Below are 20,361 nucleotides of genomic sequence, written 5' to 3'. Positions count from 1 at the left end.
GGAGATCAGTCCCATTTCCCATCCAGAAGGCTGAAAAACTTGAACACAAGGCCCTTTCTACACACATGGCAATAAGATACTGAATGGGCCACAACTCTTCACATGGGGTATGTGAGTAGAGGCTCCACAGTCTCGATGCTCTCACATGTCAAAATTATCTGAACATAAATCATCACATCAGGAGCAAACCTAGCTTTCTCCAGGCTGTGCTAATTTCCATGATGTGGTAATTTTCTATGTTCCTGCCCAGAAATTAAGATTACCGGGTGAGGCCCTTCCTGACTTTGCCATCAATCAAAAAAGCTTGTTTGGGGATACACGAGAAAGGGACTTTTCAGTGGCAGCCCCACAGTTATGGGACAACCTCCCCAGAGTGGTGTGTTCGGCTCATTCACTCTCAATTTTTAGGCAGCAGTTGAAGACAAAGTTTATTCAGCAGACTGTGCATTTATGGCGCTACAAGCAGTCTTAAATTGAGAGCCAGCATGGTGTGGTGGTTAAGAGCAGGTGGACTCTGATCTGGAGATCCAGGTTTGATTCCCCATTCCGCCACATGAGCGGTGGACTCTCACCTGGTGAACTGGATTTGTTTCCCTGCTGCTACACATGAAACCTGCTGAAACCTTGGGCTAGTCACAGTTCTTTGGAACTCTCTCAGCCCCACCCACCTCACAGGGTGTTTGTTGTGAGCGTAGCTGGGTCACATGGGAGATTGTAAACCCGCTTTGAGTCTCTCTTACAGGAGAGAAAAGGGAGGATATAAAATCCAAACCCTTCTTCTTCTTCTAAACCAAGGGTGAGAACCTGCGGTTTTCCAGGATAAATTCAGGAATTGCAATTCACCATCATATCTGCCTGTCAGCATGGCCAATTGGCCATGCTGGTAGGGGCTTGATGTGGACTTCGTAGTTCCTGAACATCTGAGAGCCGCAGGTTCCCTACCCCTGTTCCTCTAACTGAGGACCTCAGATTCTCCCTTTAAATCCATGCCGAAGGGGGTGGATTTAAAAGGAGAATCTGGGGAAATTTTTTGGGGGGGGCTACTGTCAGGGGTGCAATTGTTAAGCTAGCAGCACCTAACTTTTGGGGTATCTTTAGGAGACTCTCCTGATGATACCACCCAGGTTTGGTGAAGTTTGGTTCAGGGGGTCCAAAGTTATGGACCCTCAAAGGTGTCTGTTGTTGGGAGAGGAAGGGAAAGAGTTTGTAAGCTGCCTTGAGTCTCCTTACAGGAGAGAAAGGTGGGGTATAAATCTAAACTCTTCAACTCTTCTTCTTCTAAACAGTGATTTAACATTTTGGTTTTTATGTATTTTACTTGATGGATTTTATCTACCGTATATACTTGTGTATAAGTCGACCCGCATATAAGTCGAGGCACCTAATTTTACCACAAAAAACTGGGAAAACTTATTGACTCACGCCAAGGAGTAAGTCGAAAGAGTGGTAGAAACGCAGCAGCTGCTGGTAAATTTCTTAAAAAAATAAAAATAGATGGCCAATAAAATTACATCGAATTCGAGTAGGGCATCAGTAAGGTTAAATGTTTTTGAATATTTATTTCAAAAAAAAGAAAAACAGTAAAGCTGTAATTGCTTAATTGTAAGTGGCAAAAGAGGGTCAACAAGAACAATATGGTATCTAACAATAACTTTAAAAGAGGTACAAAAAACCTTTAGCTCAACCAGCAACCAAAACTGCTAAAAAACACAAGAGGTTAAGAATCCTTCAGAACTGGATTCTTCATCATCATTCGTATGTCCAAATGTAACCCAATCTTAGATTTTAAGAGGATAGTTATCAGAAAATGGAAAAGAAATCTACTATTAGCTTCCATTGTAAACAATGGGGATGGGGCATCCCCTTTGGGGTCAATTAATCTTTGATTGGATCCCCCCCTGACCAAACTTCACCAAATCCTGGCTGGTAACATAAAGAGACTCCCTGGATGAGACCAGCCAGGTTTGGTGAAAAGTTTGGTTCCAGAGGGTCCAAAGTTATGGACCCCTCAAAAGCGGTAGCCCCATCTATTTTCATTGATAGTTCCCAGTGATGAAAAAAAAACAATGGGGAATGGGGGCACCTCCTTTGGGGGTCCATAACTTTGGACCCCCTGAGCCAAACTTTACCAAACTTGGCTGGTATCATCAGGAGAGTCTTCTGAGGGTACCCTGAAATTTTGGTGCCGCTAGCATAAAAACTGCGCCCCCTGCTGGCCGGCAAAGTAAAAACACACACAAAATTTTAATGACCCGCATATAAGTCGAGGGGAGCTTTTTCAGCATTAAAAATGTGCTGAAAAATTCGACTTATACATGAGTATATACGGTATATTGTAAGCCACTGTGAGCTCAGTAAAGAAGAAAGGTGGCTTATTCTAAATAAATAATTATGACCATACAGGAACCTTGGAAAAAAATACAGAATTTCCACACCTGCAGTCTAAAGCAGAAGAGTCTAGTCCAGTGGTGGCGAACATTTGGCACTCGAGATGTCATGGACTACAATTCCCATCATCCCCTGCCAGCACGGCCAATTGCCATGCTGGCAGGGGCTGATGGGAATTGTAGTCCATAACATCTGGAGTGCCAAAGGTTCGCCAGCATGGGTCTATTCTGTCACTGCAACACTCCACTCACATTATCACCTCATTCTGCTGCACGTGTAGATATTGCCTGAGTGGTGTGCAAATGTGTATCAGCTTCCCCCAAAGAATCTTGGGACTTACAGGGTGGTGAAGATACTGGGAATTAGGGATGCCAGCCTCCAGGAGGGACCTGGGGACCCCCCGGAAATATAGCTCATCTCCAAGGGACAGAAATCAGTTTCCCTGGACAAAACGGATGCTTTGGAGGGTGGGCTGTATGGCACTATAGATCCCTCCCTCCCCAAGCTTCATCCCCCCAAATCCACTAGTTTCCCAACCTAGATCTGGCACCCCTACTTCCCCATTCACCGCTGGGGACCAGGGGGGACCCAGGAGTCCTGCTGAGAATTCTCACAGAAATTCCTAGGTCCACTTACGTCTCCCGGAACTAGAATTCTCACAGTTCCCCGGAAAGGGGACACAACTATTCAAGTGGGTTAAGTCTATACTGCAGATTTGCTCATGATGGTTCACCCTCATGATATTGCTTTCCGAGTTGACCTCAATCAGCATGTGTGTGGGAAAGTAAGTATCAGAATTGGTTACTTCTGTACAGGGTTCTTGGCTCCTATTGTGTTCTGCTCCTGGGAAAGGAACCTGTTCATCCTCTTGTGCAAAAATAATTCATGCCACAAAGCTGCTCAGACCACTCAGATGCAGGGATCCTTGCCCTGTCCGCAGAAAGTTAGCCCCTGAAGGAGAAGTTTGAGCCCAGCCTTTTCCCTGATGAGCTAGCTTTCTGCATGGAAGGGATTTATTTTACAGAGGATTTGTCATCTGTTTAAGAAATCTGAAACAAAGCCTTTTCCAGTTTCCTTGGGTCTAACTCAGCCTGCATTTCTGGATGAGAACAACAGCAAATCATGGTCTTTTAAGACATGTTTATAAGGCTGGAATAGTGATGGACCTTACTTCAGGCCCCTGCTGATGATGAGAAACATTTTTAAAAAACCCTGTAAAGCATTTTACACCAGGAAACTGCTCCATAAAATGAGTCCCTACACCACAAACCAGCAGCCCCAAACTCGCCAGACCATCACCAGGGCCACAAGATTTGGTTCCATGCAGAACATTAGTCAGCCTTTAAGCACAGCGATTCAGGGAAAGTCAGGGACGTAGGTATAGATTTTTTATGGGGGGTTGGGGGTGGGGCCACACCCCACCCATCCCTAGGGCATGGCCACGCCTCCCCAAGCCCCGCCCCTGGCCTAGCGCTTATAAAAGCAGCTCTCCAAAGCCGGGGACGGCAGACTCCCCTGCCCTTCCCTCCCCTGCCCCCCACCAGCTAGGCTCCCAGCCGGCAGCTGGCAGTTCCTTCTGCCCTCCCCTCTGGGCAGAGGCATAGAGGGAAAATGGAGCCCGGTGCAAAATCTGAGTTTTGCATCCCATCCCCCCCACCCCCGCGGGCAGCCGCTGTGATGCTGGAATCCACCCCCAAACAGCATCACTTTCAATGGTGTTTAAACTAGAGAGCCCAAATTCTCCTTTTAAATCCACCTTAAAGGGAGAATCTGGGGTCCCCAGTTAAACAACATGGAAAGTGATGCTGTTTTGGGGTGGATTATCACCCACCGTGAAACAGCATCACTTTCATTGTGGTATAGTGGTTAAGAGCAGGTGCATTCTAATCTGGAGGAACTGGGTTTGATTACTAGCTCTGCCACCTGAGCTGTGGAGGCTTATCTGGGGAATTCAGATTAGCCTGTGCACTCCCACACACGCCAGCTGGGTGACCTTGAGCTAGTCACAGCTTTTTGGAGCTCTCTCAGCCCCACCCACCTCACAGGGTGTTTGTTGTGAGCGGGGAAGGTCAAGGAGATTGTAAACCCCTTTGAGTCTCCTACAGGAGAGAAAGGGAAGATATAAATCCAAACCCTTCTTCTTCTTCTAAACTGAGGACCTCAGATTCTCCCTTTAAATCCATGCCGAAGGGGGTGGATTTAAAAGGAGAATCTGGGGAAATTGGGGGGGGGGCTACTGTCAGGGGTGCAATTGTTAAGCTAGCAGCACCAAACTTTTAGGGTATCAGTAAGAGACTCTCCTGATGATACCTCCCAGGTTTGGTGAAGTTTGGTTCAGGGGGTCCAAAGTTATGGACCCTCAAATGTGTGGCCCCATCTCCTATTACCTCCCATTGGAAACAATGGAGGATGGGGGCACCCCCTTTGGGAGTCCATAGCTTTGGACCCCCTGAACCAAACTTCACCAAACCTGGGTAGTATCATCAGGAGAGTCCCCCAAACAATCCCTGAAAGTTTGGTGCTGCTAGCCCAAACAATGCGCCCCCTTCAGGCCAAAAACCAAAAAAGCACTAAAATGTTTTAAAAACCCACAAACGGCTGGGCGGAGCTTCGGACATGTAATGGGGGGGTTGAACCCGAGAAAACCCCTCCCCTTACCTACGTCCTTGGGAAAGTGGTCAGCAAATATAAAGCACTAAGCACCCCAATGGAGCAACCTGTTGCTGGTCGGCAAGACAATATTCACTGCTGGTTTCAGGCAAAACCTTGACCAAAAATACCAAGTACAAATGACAGGGCAGAGACCGACAGTTGCAGCAACCCGCTTAGAAAATGAAAAGCACACATAAAGGCGGAAAAAAGTCCAAGCAAAAAGAGACAGAATATTCCCTCTAGAGCACCTGGATCGTTTCCCCCTTCCTTCCTAGGGCAGGCCTGTACAGATTCCTCGCGCCATTTTAAGGCAATGAAAGTTTTTTGTTTCGTAATGGGGGCCGATCTGGTCCAAGTCTGGGCGTTTTTTAATCTTAAGGCTGGCTCCCAAAGGCATACTCTTAACTTGACTCTTGGGCTAGTGCAGAGGTCTGTAACCTGCGGCTCCGGAGCTGCATGCGGCTCTTTCAGCCTTATACTGCAGCTCCACGTAACCTGGACATCGGAGGGTAGTGTGGCCGTGTCCCTCCAGCCCTCCAGAGTAGCACTGGAAGGAAAGGTGAGTGGAGGGGCCGAACCAGAGGCAGCTCCATGCAGAGCCGCCTCTCCGGCTCGGTAGATCTTCGGGGCCGTGGAAAACGGGTCCAAATGGCTCTTTGGGTGGTAAAGGTTGCCGACCCCTGGGCTAGTGTATGAACTGTTACGGCTGAAAAAGTACTGTTTCTGAGCAGATGTCCAATGATGGGACAGTTCCTTCTGCCATGTCCGTGCAAATTCAATAAATGATGGCAGTGAAAGAACCTTGTAAATACAGGGAACTATCTTGCGTCGTGGGTCTGCCTAGCCCAGTTACGCTTACCATGACTGGCAGCGGTTCTGTAAGGTTGCAAGCAAAAGTCTTCCCAATCCTGCTATACCAGAGAGTCTTCCACCATGCAAAGCATATGCCCTGCCACTGCCCCGTGGCCCTTCTCTTCAGAGTTTGCTTCTCTTTGCTGCCAGTGAAAATACCGGCAAAGAGATAGCCTTTGCGTGTCTTACCACGTGTCTTAAACCAGTAGCCAGAGTTCTGCTGAGATGCAGTTACGACGATGTGTCTACTAAATCATCTCTGGCCTAGAACGAACATTTCAAGAAGAGAAACGGGGGAAAGAAACAAAGCAGAAACACGCATAAAATGAACAGAAACACAAAACACTGGGATGACAGTTTAAAAAAAAACACCACCCAAGATCAACCCCAAAGCAAATTTAAAAAGGACAAAAAAAATATAATTTTTTGAAAAGCAAACGGGAAATGCAAATCGAACGGAGAGATTGTCTTCCAACGGCTCCTTACCTCTTCCTTCGGCCGGAGGGGCCTGCAGACGAGTACAACAAACACGATTCCAAAAACAACTCCCAAGACCATGATGACATAGGGGATGCTGGTTAGCAAAGACGATTCAAACATAGCGGCTTTCAGTTTCTCCGCAGAGTCGTCATCCAGCAACACGCTCTGAATGAGTGAAGGCAAAGGTCAAAAGAATATTACTGTTTCCTCTTTCCACTCCAGCCAAATATTATTTGGAATAGCACCACATTTCTCAAGCTATTAGAACTTGGACCTCCCTTTTGTGTTTATTCAAATGTATTGCGTATATTCAGAGATTCTTATAAGGGCCTAACTCAGGGGTAGGGAACCTTTAACACTCAAAGAGCCATTTGGACCCATTTTCCACAGGAAAAGAAAACACTTGGAGCCGCAAATAATTTTTGACATTTAAAATAAAGATAACGCTATATATATAGGGTTTTTTTAACCTTTTACTCCACTCATTCTGAGAAGCGCATGGATGCGCCCACCCTGCTGCCTGCAGGGTGGGCAAGGATGAAGCCAGCGGCTCAGCCTCGCCGGCCGCCAGGAAAGTGCCCGCCCCACTCCAACGGGGCGGACGAGAGGGGAAGCCCGCGGCGTGGCCCAGCCGACCGTGGGCAGTTGGTGCGCCTGCCCTGCTACCTGCAGGGCAGGCAAGGATGGGGCCGGTGGCTCGGCTCGTGGAGCCACAGTGCAAGGGCAGAAGAGCCGCATGCGGCTCTCGAGCCGCAGGTTCCCTACCCCTAGCCTAACTGCACACAGCACTTTACACACCAAATAATCCATTCTGGCAATTGTTTGCAAGTGGATTTTGTAGTTTCATACAGAAAACACCAGTGAGTCACAAGGCACATTGGTTGTGGTTTACTCAGCATGTGTGTTAAGTACACGGTTCACAGATCTGCCCTGTGCCTGCTCTTGGCCCTGTCAAGTAGAACGTGAGTTTTCTAGACTCTCAGAAGTTTGAATTGGGACCACAGGGCATGGGGGAGGGGGGGCAGGTAAGCTTTCCCCCAAAACTGTTTCTCCACCCAAAAATAGCCCCAGGGATCTGCTACTTGTCCAGTAAGGGAAGTTATATGTTCAAAACTGCAGTTCTGGGAGATCTCCTGTGCGCTTCAAGGAGTCTCAGAGCTCTATTGTTTGCAAACATTACTTATACCTTTCCTGAGCATACACACCCAAGGGCGCCTCTCCACCGGCAGAAATTATGCCGGTGGAGGGGAGGGGGCCGTTCACATGGAGCGTGTGAGCGGCCCCCGCAGAGGCCAGCACAGAAGAGGCAGCTCCGCACGGAGTCGCCTCTTCTGTGCCCACCCCCCATCACCAGCGTCGGTCTGGAGGGCTGCAGAGACCCACCCTGCTGCCCCCCAGACCTCCAGGGGTCAGAGGGCAGCGTGGGCGTGTCTCAGCAACCCTCCAGACCAACGCTGGAGGACGAGGTGAGGGGGGGAGGACGGGAAAGTGCCGATGGGAAGGTGGTGCTTTCCAAAAACCTCCCTCGGGAAGGGAGGTGGAAAGCGGCGCCTCAGGGCTGCACAGGACAGCTGTTTTTGCCGTCCCTGGGCCGCTGTAAATGGCCCGTGCGGAAAGGGCCCCTATTTCTTTTCTCATTGGCTAGGCTGTGAAGACGTATAGACTGCCTGTTATGCTCTTAATCTTTCCCCCCTCCCATAGCCTACCTTTGCTCTCTATATTTGGGCATATACTTGAGTCGGCCCCTTCCCAGGATCTAGTTGTCATACCAACCAAGCCTGTCCCTGTTTTTTTTTTATCAGTGTTTCTCTGCTTCTCTTCTTTTCTTATCAGCTACATTCCAATGTAGTTATAGCCTCAGGCAAGACCAAGACCAAGGCCAATTTGTGTCTGTGTTTTTCCCAAAAAGCCTTTTATATGTGTGTGTGTGTGTATATATATGTGTGTGTATATGTATATATATATGTATATGTATGTATATGTATGTGTGTGTCTGTGTGTGTGTGTGTGTGTGTATAATGGCTTAAAACATTATAATATGTTATTATATATTATTATATATTATTAATTAATATATATTATTATATATAATAATTAATATATTGTATAATAATATATATATATATATATAATTTATATGCAAGGAGCAAGGAGGCCCCACTGCAAAATGCAAGGAGGCCCCACTGTGAAGGTGATAGAAATAATAATATTTTTATATATAATTTCCCTCTTTAAACACGAGAAGGAGCCCCACTGTATGTATGCCACACAGCTGCAGTCATGCTTGCCTGCCCCCCCCACTCAAAAGACAAGATATTACCCTTTAAAGATAATAGCAATATTGTTTATATTGATATTGTTGGGCTGCTTTTCAATGCCTTTGGATTTTTAGGGGAAAGATGGCTGTGGACCCTGGGGACGGGGGCGGTCCCAACCCTCCCACTCCTCTCAAGGATCCATGGCTGGCTTTTCCCTAAATATGCAAAAGCAATGAAAAGCAGCCTCAATCATGTTGATATAAGCAATATAGATATTACAGTCAAAGAATCAAAACAGGCAACCCTCGTGTTGCCTTTCTATTGCAGAAACCCAGAAGGCAGGAAACTAGGCAGTGAGATAAAACCTTGCATTTCCCCGCTCTCGCAAACTGTGTGGGGCCCCCAGGATCTATGGCGATGCAACTCTAATGCCGTCAGTACAGGGGAGCGCGGAATACAAATTGAATCAATCGATCGATCTCTGCAACACAGGAACCATACGCTCACTGCGAGTTAGCACGCCCGCATATAATTGGCCTAACTTTCAATCAGGATATCCCAGAGTTTGTATGCTTTACAGGACTCAGATGGACTGTAATGTCAAGCCCTCCAGATTCTGAAACTTAATGCAACATAAAGCACTCCCCCGCCCAATCCAGCATCCACAGTGATAGCCAGCTATTTGCAACAGGAAGGGGCGGATCTTAAACAAGAACATTTTCGCTATTCTAAATGTGTGCATATCAACAAAGAACGTATTATTATTTGTAATGCTTACCTCATTTAAATACAGCACAGGGAAAACCAGTGTCTTGATGCTGCCTGTTTGTCTAAAAGAAGATGAGAAAGTGGTCAAGGCACTGGTGTTTACAGCAATCTCATACAAGACATGCCATCTTTACCACCAGATACCAGATCAAATCTGAGGCCCATTATACATGGAACACTTACCTTGGGGCTGTTCACTGCACAGTGGGCTTGCAGTGGGCTTTCCTCACATTTCTTTGTTTACATGTGAAGAGGCAGCCCCCAGCCTGCAGTGCAGTTTCTCTGCTGAACTCTATTGGGCCTCTATTTCTCCTGTTCTCTTAATTCCACCCATCAATAACCTTAAAGGCACAGATCTCATCACACTCAGTGGTCCCAAAACTAGAGCTGATATTCTCTCCCCTTCCCCTTCCCCTTCCCGTTCCCCTCCACTCTCTCTCTTGATGCAGCTGCTGCAAGAGAAGAGAAGAGGCTTGTTTTAAAATACAGGCTTGTTGGAAATAAAGTTTTTAAAAGCACTCCTGATCATCAGGGAGGGCAGAAGTAGAGTGGGAGAAGTGGGATGGAGCCAGAAATCAACCCTGCTTCTACTGTTCCTTGCAAAAGTCAATTCTTTGTTATTATTGTATCGATATACTGACATATTACTATGAGCATTTAGGGAAGCAGGAAGGAGCAGGCAACATGGAAGCATGTAGCCGAGAAGGGCTAGGGGGAAGGCGTGGACAGCAGTGGGAAGGCAGAGGGAAGATGTCCAGGACAAAGCTGTGCTCACTAGCCAATCCGTTGTGGCAGAGAAGCAAATTAAAAGTCACACTAGAAGTGGTTTTGCCAGCCATAGAGAGAACAGAAAGTGAAAGTAGGACTCCAGAAAATAGGTCTAGACAAGAAATCTTGCTGCGATGGACAGTCGCCGCCATCACGCACAGGACACGTTCTGCATAATCGGTCTGCCCCAGCCCACCCATGCCCCACCCACACTTCACCCCGATCCGCCCACACCCCACCTATGTGAGGGTGGTCTGGGGGCAATTTTCCACCCCCATGTGACACCAATGGTGAGGTGGATGTGACTGTCTATTTTTTATTCTGTCATCCCAAAGAGTTCAGAGTTTGCTTCATAGTTCCTCTCTCTTCCACATACAGAAAAGGAACTGAGAGAGGGTGGTCTTGTTTCAGAATGTTAACAAAGGTTCTCTTTCTCGGGATGCATGCAGGTATATAAGAATAGCAGAAAAAGCACTTGGCAGACTAAAAATATATATATATATATATATATATATCATGAGCTGTGCTCAGCAGACAAGAGCTGTTCAGGCTTGCTGTGATCTCCAGAGTTTGAGTGGGCCTATCTTTGTTTAAATGATAATCCCGAAGGAAGAAAAAGGCAGTTCTCAAAACATGGCTAACAGTCTTAACAGTGTCGCCCTAAGCAAAGTTACACCCAGCTAAGGTTTTGAAGTCAATGGGCTTGGAAAGGTGTAATTGAATGGAAGTGTAAGAGGCTCATCCTAATCCACAGCCAGAGATTTTGCGGTGACGCCATCCATCATCCTAATACTTATGGAGTCACTGGTCCCAATGCCAGAGGCCATTCTCAGGCTCACAGAGAATCATAGAGTTGGAAGAGACGACAAGGGCCATCAAGTCCAACCTCCTGCCATGCAGGAACACACAATCAAAGCACTCCAGACATATGTTCATTCAGCCTCTGTTTAAAAACCTCCCAAGGAGACTCCACCACATCTTACTGAGGAATTGGGGAGAATATTGCCTCCGCGTTTACATGTATGCAATAGTCATTAAATAAAAAGCACCGCATTAGATTTTTGGCAAATGGAGTCTTGTTTAGGGGTTCAGTTGAAACGGGTTCCCTTGGCTTCAGTCTGCACATTAACATGAAAACACAAGATATGTCAACCGAGTACTTACATAAAATCTTGGAAACTTCGGACGTAAATGTTGACCTGCAAGCGTTTGCACGCACGCACCAGAATTCCAGTCATCTGTGAAACGAGGGATGTGCGATTTATAATTTTGAACATTCCTTTCTTGATGTTATTTTAAAAAAACAAACAAGCAATCCCACATTTAATATGGATTTTGCCTTTGGGCAGGAACCAAAGTAGTGGGAAAGGATGGAACTCGGCTGGGCGTACTCAAACATTTATAAACGTAGAATTGAGAGCCTGAATGATGACAGATGGGAATATTCTGGCTGTTAAACCAAGAGTTACACCTACAGCAACATGCCCGGCAGCACGAAGGAGGCTTTTTTCCAACCTGATGCAAATTAATTGAATTAGTCAAGCCACCTGTCATTCAAGTATGAGCAACTGTTTGGCATCCCAGTAATGGTGTTATAAATGATGGGAAAGAAATGTCTGAGGAAGGTAAAGTCTGGAAATCTCCAGGCTTATAGAAACTGAGACAAAGACACAAGTGTTGTGTTCAACTAAACCCCTTCATGTTATCTTCTCTCGAAGGCGTGAAGGGCAAAAGAACAGGAGAAGGCAGGATCTCTCAAATTCTAGAATCGCTCTTGACAAATTGCAGGGGGTGGCCATGTTTGTAATCACTCCTTCCTTTACTTTTGGGTCCATCGGCTGCTTTATCCTCAATCACACGGTTGCTCTGTCAAGGTAAGTGCTGTCTAGGTTGGCAGAGTATCTCAAGGATCATGGGCTAAGGGTTTTCACATCACTTACTACCTCTTCCTTTTAACTGGAGATGCTGGGGATTAAACCTTTGACCTTTCACATGCCAAGCAGAGTAACCCCTTCACATCTTCCACATGCTGATTACAAAACAGGGAACCTGGTTAGCAAAACCAGGAAGAGACTGGAGGGTTAAACCTCCTTTCACTTCTCTGAATCATCACAAGGCAAATTGAGGCAGCAATGAGCCACCAATTTTAAGCATGATCTCTTGAAGAATCTTCATTGGCTCGTGGTAATATGTTAAAATTTTCCTAAGAATACCTCTAATCCCGTGCATTCAAACAGTTTTCAACTCGGACCATGATTACAACATGATTTTCCTACATGAGGCATTTAGAAAATCATGGTGTAATCACGGCCCAAGTTGAGAACTGTTTCACTCAAGGGTCTTTCGCATCACATAATGTCTGGTCCTTTTTTAACTGGAGATGCTATGGGACTTTCTGAATTCCAAGAAGATGCTCCAGTACTGAGTTGCAGCCCTTCCAATAGGGAAGTAGAGTAGGGAAAGAAAGAAGTCTATGAACATGCCTGTTTTTAATGACCAAACCATGCTGAGATAACTATATTGATATCTGAAGGAAATAAAGCCAAAGTCTCAAATGGTTCCACATTAAAAAATAGTGCTGGGGACACCAAACTCTTTCTTTGAGAGACAGACAGTATGAGGGTAGATGCTTACAGGATTTATGTCCAGAAATGTCTGGTGGTCCTCTTTACTTGGATACATGCCATTAATGTCTTTGATATACTTCTCATCTGACTGGTAGAAGTGTGGAGATGATATTAATATTGGTGCACCTACAATAACAACAATAATAATAACTGCAAAAAAAATCGCCCAGACTGAGTACAAACAGAGACACAACTCAGTGGCCAAGATGATCCACTAGAATTTATGTACAAATTACAACATTAGATCAGCTAAATGAAAATTCAGAACAGACCTCCTAAAACAGCAGTTTCCAGTCTCTCACAGTGCATGTAATGACAGAACTGGCAAATGTATGTTTCTGCTCTCGACTCATCACTTTGCGGCTCACATACCTTGCCTGCAGGTGCTGACGTTCAAGAGCCCTGTCCCAGGGCAATTTCCTGCCGGAACGCAAAACCCAGCGTTGTTTTTATTAATCGCGCCAGAAGTATAGAAGGATTCAGGAGGCACATACCGATAGGCTGGGATTCCCTTAACTGTAACATACGTCTCATGGATGAGTTCCAGAGACCTGGAAAAAGACGTGGAGAATTTGAAGTCTGCCATCTTATGAAAATAAGCATGTAGCATATTCTGTCAAAACTACTGAAACGCTTATACATCCAACACTGGGGGTGGGAGCAGGATTGACCAGGGTGTGTGGAGGAAGGACTTCTACTCTGCTCACTGAACAACACTGCACTCATCCATCAGAGGGGCTTTGCCATAAGAACATAAGAACAAGCCAGCTGGATCAGACCAAAGTCCATCTAGTCCAGCTCTCTGCTACTCGCAGTGGCCCACCAGGTGCCTTTGGGAGCTCACATGTAGGATGTGAACGCAATGGCCTTCTGCGGCTGTTGCTCCCGATCACCTGGTCTGTTAAGGCATTTGCAATCTCAGATCAAGGAGGATCAAGATTGGTAGCCATAAATTGGTAGCCATGATGCAGCATGTTAACCTGCTAACTTTCCCAGGAGAAACCTACACTTTCAACTGGCTGTCTTGGGTTTTCTGAGCTGTGTGGCAGATGGTTTGAGCACCTAATATCTGTGGTCGGCATCACACAATTTGCCCCTGAAGATGCCCGCCACAGATGGGAGCGAAACGTTAGGAGCTCAAATCAGCAGACCACGGCCACACAGCCTGGAAAACCCAGGACAGCCAGCTGATTGAAAGCCTCGGACAATAAATTGATCTTATGCAGAGAACAGCACTGCCAGGAAAAAAGGATTTTGGACACCAGGTTATATAACTTCATGAGATTTTATTGGAATATAAGCTTTAACAAGAGGAAACCAAACAGGTTAAGAAATTAGTGGAGACCATGGGCATTCTAAAGACAAGCAGCCCGAAGAAAAAAAAATGAAGCAAGGTATATGAAAATAATAAATGGGTGGAAGCTATGTTTGACTCTGCCGATCCCAATTTCCTGATTCATGCTTTTTGATCTGCCTTGGGTCTCAGTGAGGAAGGCAGGCTAGAAATGAAAATAATGGTCCTCATTTCTGAAACAGTCTGATTTTCCCCTTCTCGACTATGTCCCAGACTGACAATCAATGAGAGTCACTGCAAATTGAGTGACCATTTTTCCACACATCCCCAACTACAATTCTACTTCTTTTTTTAAAAAAATTATTGACTTATAAAACAATTTGCAAAATAAAGAATAAAAAAATTAAATAATACTAACAAAATTATTGAAACAAGTTCAGTCTTATGCCAACATAATTAGCTTCCTCAGAAACGATCAAGAAACTGACATTTTTCACGACGACAATGACAATCAATAATAATTCTCATATCAAATTGTTGTCAATTTTTAGTTGTAAAACTCAAAAAGAGCCAGGGAAAAAACCACAAGGTGATAAGGTGAAATAAACACAAGAATTCTACTTGATGTGATATTCAACATTCAAGTGAGATGAAACCTAGTAACTGGCTTTGATACTGAATTTACTCTAAAGGAAGACATCTTTGAATGACAACAACCTCGTCTTTTTTTTCTGACAGTACATCTGAAAATAACTTCAGTCTAGCATTTAAGTAAATACAGGATATACCGGAGTCTTGTGGCACACTAAAAACTAATACAAATGTTTTTTGTACATTTTTATTCCACCCTTCCTCCAAGGAACTTGGGGTGGCCTACATGGATCTTATCGGTGAGATAGGTAGGGTTGAGAAAGAGGGAATGGCCCAAGGTCATCCAGCAGACTCCACAGTTTTGAAACTGGTTCTTCCAGATCCTAAAATGACACTTTACCCACTATACCACTCACTCTGGCACGGTATTGTTATACTCGTTTTTGTGGATTACAGTCCTCTTTATCGTATCCAATAAAGCCAGCTCTAGTCTAACAAAGTTACACAAGTGTAGAAATGGGCTAGTCTGTCGGCGCCTTTGGAATTCGGACACAGTGGGGCAGGTGAGGCCAACAAAATGGCTGCCACAGGAGGCAGAGGGTGCCATAAAACACCTGCTACAGCTTCCCCTCAGTGGCATAGTGAAGATCCTTGTGCTGTTGCAGCAGGTGCGGGCAAAATGACATTTTTAAAAATCGGCAGTCAATCAAATCTCTAATGGCCAACCAGAGGACTTGATGCCTAGCTCCGCCACCTTCTAAAAACACTTGATGGCACTAGGAGAGTTGACAGTGGATGCCACGGGCACCACAGCGGGGACTCGTGGTATTAACATTATGACAGGATTCCTGTTTGGTTTTGAAAAATGCTAATGTGGCTATCTGTGGAGACTAATTTGTTTATTTTATTTGTAAGTATTTAAACCCCGCTTCACACTAGTGTCTTTGAGCAGCTTATATAAGTTAAAAACAATAAAAAAGCCACCATAAAGACATCATCAATAAAATATAACAATTCAAACTACAATTTGAGTTGCTGTATCATTGAAATAATCACTGAACAGTATATGACGCGGTACAAATGAGTATCGCTACTTTAACAGTTTCTCAAGAAGCACTAATTCATTGAAATTTCGGGCTGGGCTGACTGTCCTGACAAAAACCCTACAGTAAGTAATGAAAACAAACCGGAAAGGCAGGATAGAAGAGACAGGTGATCTACAGCTCTATTATCAAAACATAAGCCTCTTGTGGAGAAAAGGCACATCAGCTTGAAACAGTTGAGGATTTTGCGAAACCAAAATTCATACATGCCAAATCTCAACATTTTTCTCAGAGCCACGATCAAGATTACGAAGGCTACAAAAAATGCAATACTGCAAGTTCAAGCAGGCCACAAAGAACTGTAAGCGAGTGTAGTCCATCAGAATGCACAGAAGGAATACATTATTCAACTGGCTCACTCTGCTAAAGTTGGGTCCCTCCCTCAGAGGCTGTCCATTCTTACCTGCAGAAGTCTGAGGCAAAAATATAGATCGATTCCTCTGGGTCTAACAGTGGGTGAAAAGAAGAGCCATCAGTTCCGTTTATCATATTACTTGTTGGTGACGTCCACCAGTCTAATTTCCTGCAACAAATGGAGATTAGGGTGAAAGGTGGGAACTATGATTTGCAGCAACCAAACATGAAAGAGATTGTGGCTAACTGTGATGGACAAGAGGTTGTCCTGCCCCTAAAGGGGAAAGAAGCCACTCAGGTGTTTTCCACCTGAGCCCATGAGAGTGCAGCTCCAGCAACCAATTTTCTTCCAGAGGAGTTTGAGAGCTGCTGGAGGGAGAGGGAATGGCCTGGGACCCTCGTACCTTCGGGACCGCATTACCCCATCTGTCCCTACTAGGCCTCTGCGCTCAGCAGAGGCCAATCTGCTGGTAGTCCCTGGCCCCTCAATGATGTGGCTGGCCTCCACGCGGGCCAGGGCCTTTACAGCCCTGGCCCCTGGCTGGTGGAACACTCTTCCTCCAGCTGTCCGGGCCCTGCGGGATCTTGGTGAGTTCCGCAGGGCCTGCAAGACGGAGTTGTTCCGCCGGGCTTTTGGAGTGTCCAGTCGCTGATAGGTGCCCCCTCCTCCTCTTCTTTTTCATCTTTCTGGGTCTCTCGCCATCTATGGGACCCGTTTTCTTCCCCCTTTCGGGAGGGTTTTAATGAGGGTTATTGCGGACATTGTTTGTTACTGATCGCTGCGTTTTAAATTGTTTTAATGTATTTAAGGGTTATTGTATACATGTATACATGTATACAATTGTATACAATTGTATATTGTATACATGTATACAATTGTATACAATTGTATACATGTGATTTATGTTGTTCACCCTTCGGGGGTAGGGCGGTATACAAAACCCAATAATAAATAAATAAATAATAAAAGGGAATCGTCTCAGCAAGGGAGCAGGTGATTTTATGTGTAGTAGTGTGGCAGAGTGGTTTAACTCTACCTCTTTTCTGTTGATGAGCAGACCTCACAACATTTAGCTTGACCCTTGGGAAAGGGTAGGCTGGTGTGGGTGGAATCCTGTGTGTGTGTGGAAGGATCCAACCTGATGGCTTGTCAGAGAAAGCCTGTTTGTATCTGAAAGCATTAAAGAGAGTTCAAACCAGCCTGAAGTCATAACTAGATTAAATTTATGAGCCGTGGCCAGCTTTCTCCACTGACATCCTAGAAACCTCTGCTGCTGGTCAGTTCTTTAAAAAAATAACCTGTTGTTATCTGTCTCTGAGATCTTCTTGATCACCACGAAATTTACCTCACGGCAGTGAACACGAAGACTTTACGCTTGCGACCCTAAGAACATCCTGTAACTGAGGGGAAGGTTAACAGTTCTAAACAAACCTGGTTCCTCAAAATCATAAGAGGTTCCTTCAGGGTCAAGAAAGGAATTGTCACACTTATACTGCTTCCCTTCTTCCTTATGCCCCATGGAGGGTCTGGACCGGACTGAGAGATGTAGGCAGAACCACACATAAGAATACAAGAGCAGTCCTGCTTGATCAGACCAGTAGTCCAGAATCTTCTTTCTAACGATGACTTGTGAGATGCTTGGGGGAAGCCCGCTTGCTGGGCCCAATGGTAGCAGCCCCCTTCCATCCAGCACCTGAGGCATTCTACACCTCCAATGGGTTCCAGTCCCCTTCCATATCCAGTACAAATTCCTTGCCCTTTCCTGTAAAGCTTTTCTCAGCTTGATCCACCCTCTAACTTATCTATGTAACCTTCATCTCTTTGCCCTTAGCGTCCTAGATTACCTTAACCAATTTCTGGTTAAACAACTATGGCCAGTTGTTCTTCCTGCCCACACACCTGCAACTGCTCTTTGGAAGACTGACATGATTCCTCCTCTTAGAAGAAGCAGAAGAAAGGGAGGAGGAAGAGGAAGAGGAAGAGGAAGAAGAGGAAGAAGAGGAAGAAGAAGAGGAGGAGGAGGAGGAGGAGGAGGAGGAGTTTGGATTTATATTCCCCCTTTCTCTCCTGTAAGGAGACTCAAAGGGGCTGACAATCTCCTTGCCCTTCCCCCCTCACAACAAACACCCTGTGAGGTAGGTGGGGCTGAGAGAACTCCGAGAAGCTGTGACTAGCCCAAGGTCACTCAGCTGGCGTGTGTGGAAGTGTACAGGCTAATCTGAATTCCCCAGATAAGCCTCCACAGCTCAGGTGGCAGAGCTGGGAATCAAACCCGGTTCCTCCAGATTAGATAGACGAGCTCTTAACCTCCTACGCCACTGCTGCCCCTCTTCCTTCAAACCCGTCCTTCCACAAACCCATCTCTTCTGTAGTCCTTTCAAGCCCTTATTCACACCTGAAACACAGCCTGTCAATAAATGCAGGATCCACTGTAGGGTGCATATGTTTAAAGAGGTTTTTAAGAACCATCTCCATCCATATATCCCTGCGTGATAACGACAGTTGACAGTAGCCATGTGTTAGCTACCCCATAACTTAGATTGGTCCATCTGGCATCAACCAACCCAGGCATTTCCCGTTATGGTTCCAGCTCTGTGGAATAGACTTCCTGAAGAAGGAAAGGGGGGGGGGGTCCCTCCTTGGGGATCATCAGAAGTTGTGGCATGGACTGGCTATTTGCCAGGGCTTTTGAGGGGGTTTGAATGGCAGGAGCCTTTTAAGGTGTGGGGTTGCGGGTTGGGGGGGATCTGGGGTTTGCTATTTTATTTTTGGCTTGAAAATGTTTTAAACTATTATTGTAAGTTTGTTCAAACCATGAGGAAAGGCAGGATATGAACATTTTAATAAATAAATCGGTAGGTTAGCTGCACAACAACATTCCCAGAACACTTCCATTTTGCATTGTGTTGAAATGGTAAGAATTTTGGGAAACACGCATTATGAAGCGCGGATTAACACACGCACACACGCAAAGAGACACACAGAGAAAACGTTCTAATTACTCTTTTCCTCTCCATTCAACAATCCTTGTGAAGTTCTTATAGCTCTGTTCTCCACTTAGAACAACGTATTCTCCGTCGTCCGTCCCGTTCATCTAAGAAGAAGGAAGAGGAGAGTGAACATCCTCCCTTTATTGTGCAGTATATTATATCCTTTTTGTCAGCCTCCCCATCAGTGATTGGTTCCTGCTTTTCCGTCCAATTTTTCTGAGGCTTGTGGGTGACTGGGAAATGCAGGGTTGCAGGAAAATTAGCGGCGTGGCTCAAAGCCCGAGTGTGGGGAAAAGGCTGATTTGAGACCTATAGGCCACTCCACATGCAGACTGAGTCTCAAGCCATTGTCTTTGACTCTTATTCATTCAACCACACTGAATAAATTGAGGTTGTAGGTCCACCAATTTTTTTTAAAGTCATATAATAATTTTTAGGAGGACAAGTAAAAATATCACAGAATAGTTGGCAACCTTTTGAGTTCCACCCCAACTTCCAGAGCTTTAGGGGCAGAGCCAGGTAGTGCACAGCACTTCCATGACATCATTTCCAGTTAGGCATCGCCACCATGTTCTAGCAGCCATAAAACCATAGAGATTTGAGGGACTGCTAGAATATTCTGTGATGCCACTTCTGGTTATATGAACTGGGCCGTAGGCAGGCAGAGGTTTATGGGGGGACGCCCCCCTAGTTCCAAAGAACCTTTGAACAGGAAATATGTTCAATATAAACAGAAAGCTTACCTTACTAAAAAAGCCAAATTCTTCATCAACAGTAGGATTTATTTTGTGCATAGCATGGAGGAATTTGTCTTTGTAGCCCCATAGCCATTCGTGGACAGTGTGTATCGAGAACATCTCTTCTTTGTACAGGAGGAGCAGAAACTCTACAGGAAGATGCATGCCAGTTGTTGTAGTCATTTCCATTGCAACCTAGTGTGGAGAGGGAGGAATGAATATATATGGATATGAAGAATGGGTACCCAGCTTGAGGGGGTAATGGGTAGATGACTGGAAAAGGTAAATGGCGAACCACCCCATAAACAAGGTCTGCCTAGTAAATGTTGTGACGTGATGTCACTCCATGGATCAGTAATGACCAGGTGCTCGCACTGGGGACTACTTTACCTTTAAATGAAGTATCTGCATCTTAATGGCTCAGAGTACTGGCCCATCTAGCCCACAAGTTGGTCACTGTTACTCCAAGATTTTACCAGATGTACTTTTTGACTTAAA

General features: G+C 45.5%; 1 protein-coding gene across 1 annotated transcript in view; it reads right to left on the bottom strand.

Annotated features, from left to right (window-relative positions):
* Positions 1-20,361, bottom strand: part of SCARB2 (scavenger receptor class B member 2) — a 52,813-nt gene that overhangs the window by 2,063 nt on the left and 30,389 nt on the right. The window contains exons 4-11 of the mRNA XM_048482718.1: positions 19,870-20,058; positions 19,139-19,230; positions 16,185-16,304; positions 13,166-13,344; positions 12,801-12,919; positions 11,331-11,404; positions 9,409-9,460; positions 6,379-6,537 (exon numbers count right to left, since the gene is read on the bottom strand). Of these exons, the coding sequence (XP_048338675.1) occupies positions 6,379-6,537; positions 9,409-9,460; positions 11,331-11,404; positions 12,801-12,919; positions 13,166-13,344; positions 16,185-16,304; positions 19,139-19,230; positions 19,870-20,058 (984 nt within the window). The remainder of the gene's footprint in view (positions 1-6,378; positions 6,538-9,408; positions 9,461-11,330; positions 11,405-12,800; positions 12,920-13,165; positions 13,345-16,184; positions 16,305-19,138; positions 19,231-19,869; positions 20,059-20,361) is intronic.

This window comes from Sphaerodactylus townsendi, unplaced genomic scaffold (genome assembly GCF_021028975.2).
Source record: "Sphaerodactylus townsendi isolate TG3544 unplaced genomic scaffold, MPM_Stown_v2.3 scaffold_20, whole genome shotgun sequence".
Classification (NCBI taxonomy): Eukaryota; Metazoa; Chordata; class Lepidosauria; order Squamata; family Sphaerodactylidae; genus Sphaerodactylus; species Sphaerodactylus townsendi.
The sequence above is the reverse complement of the archived record's forward strand: the minus strand, read 5'-3'. Positions and strand labels throughout refer to the sequence as shown.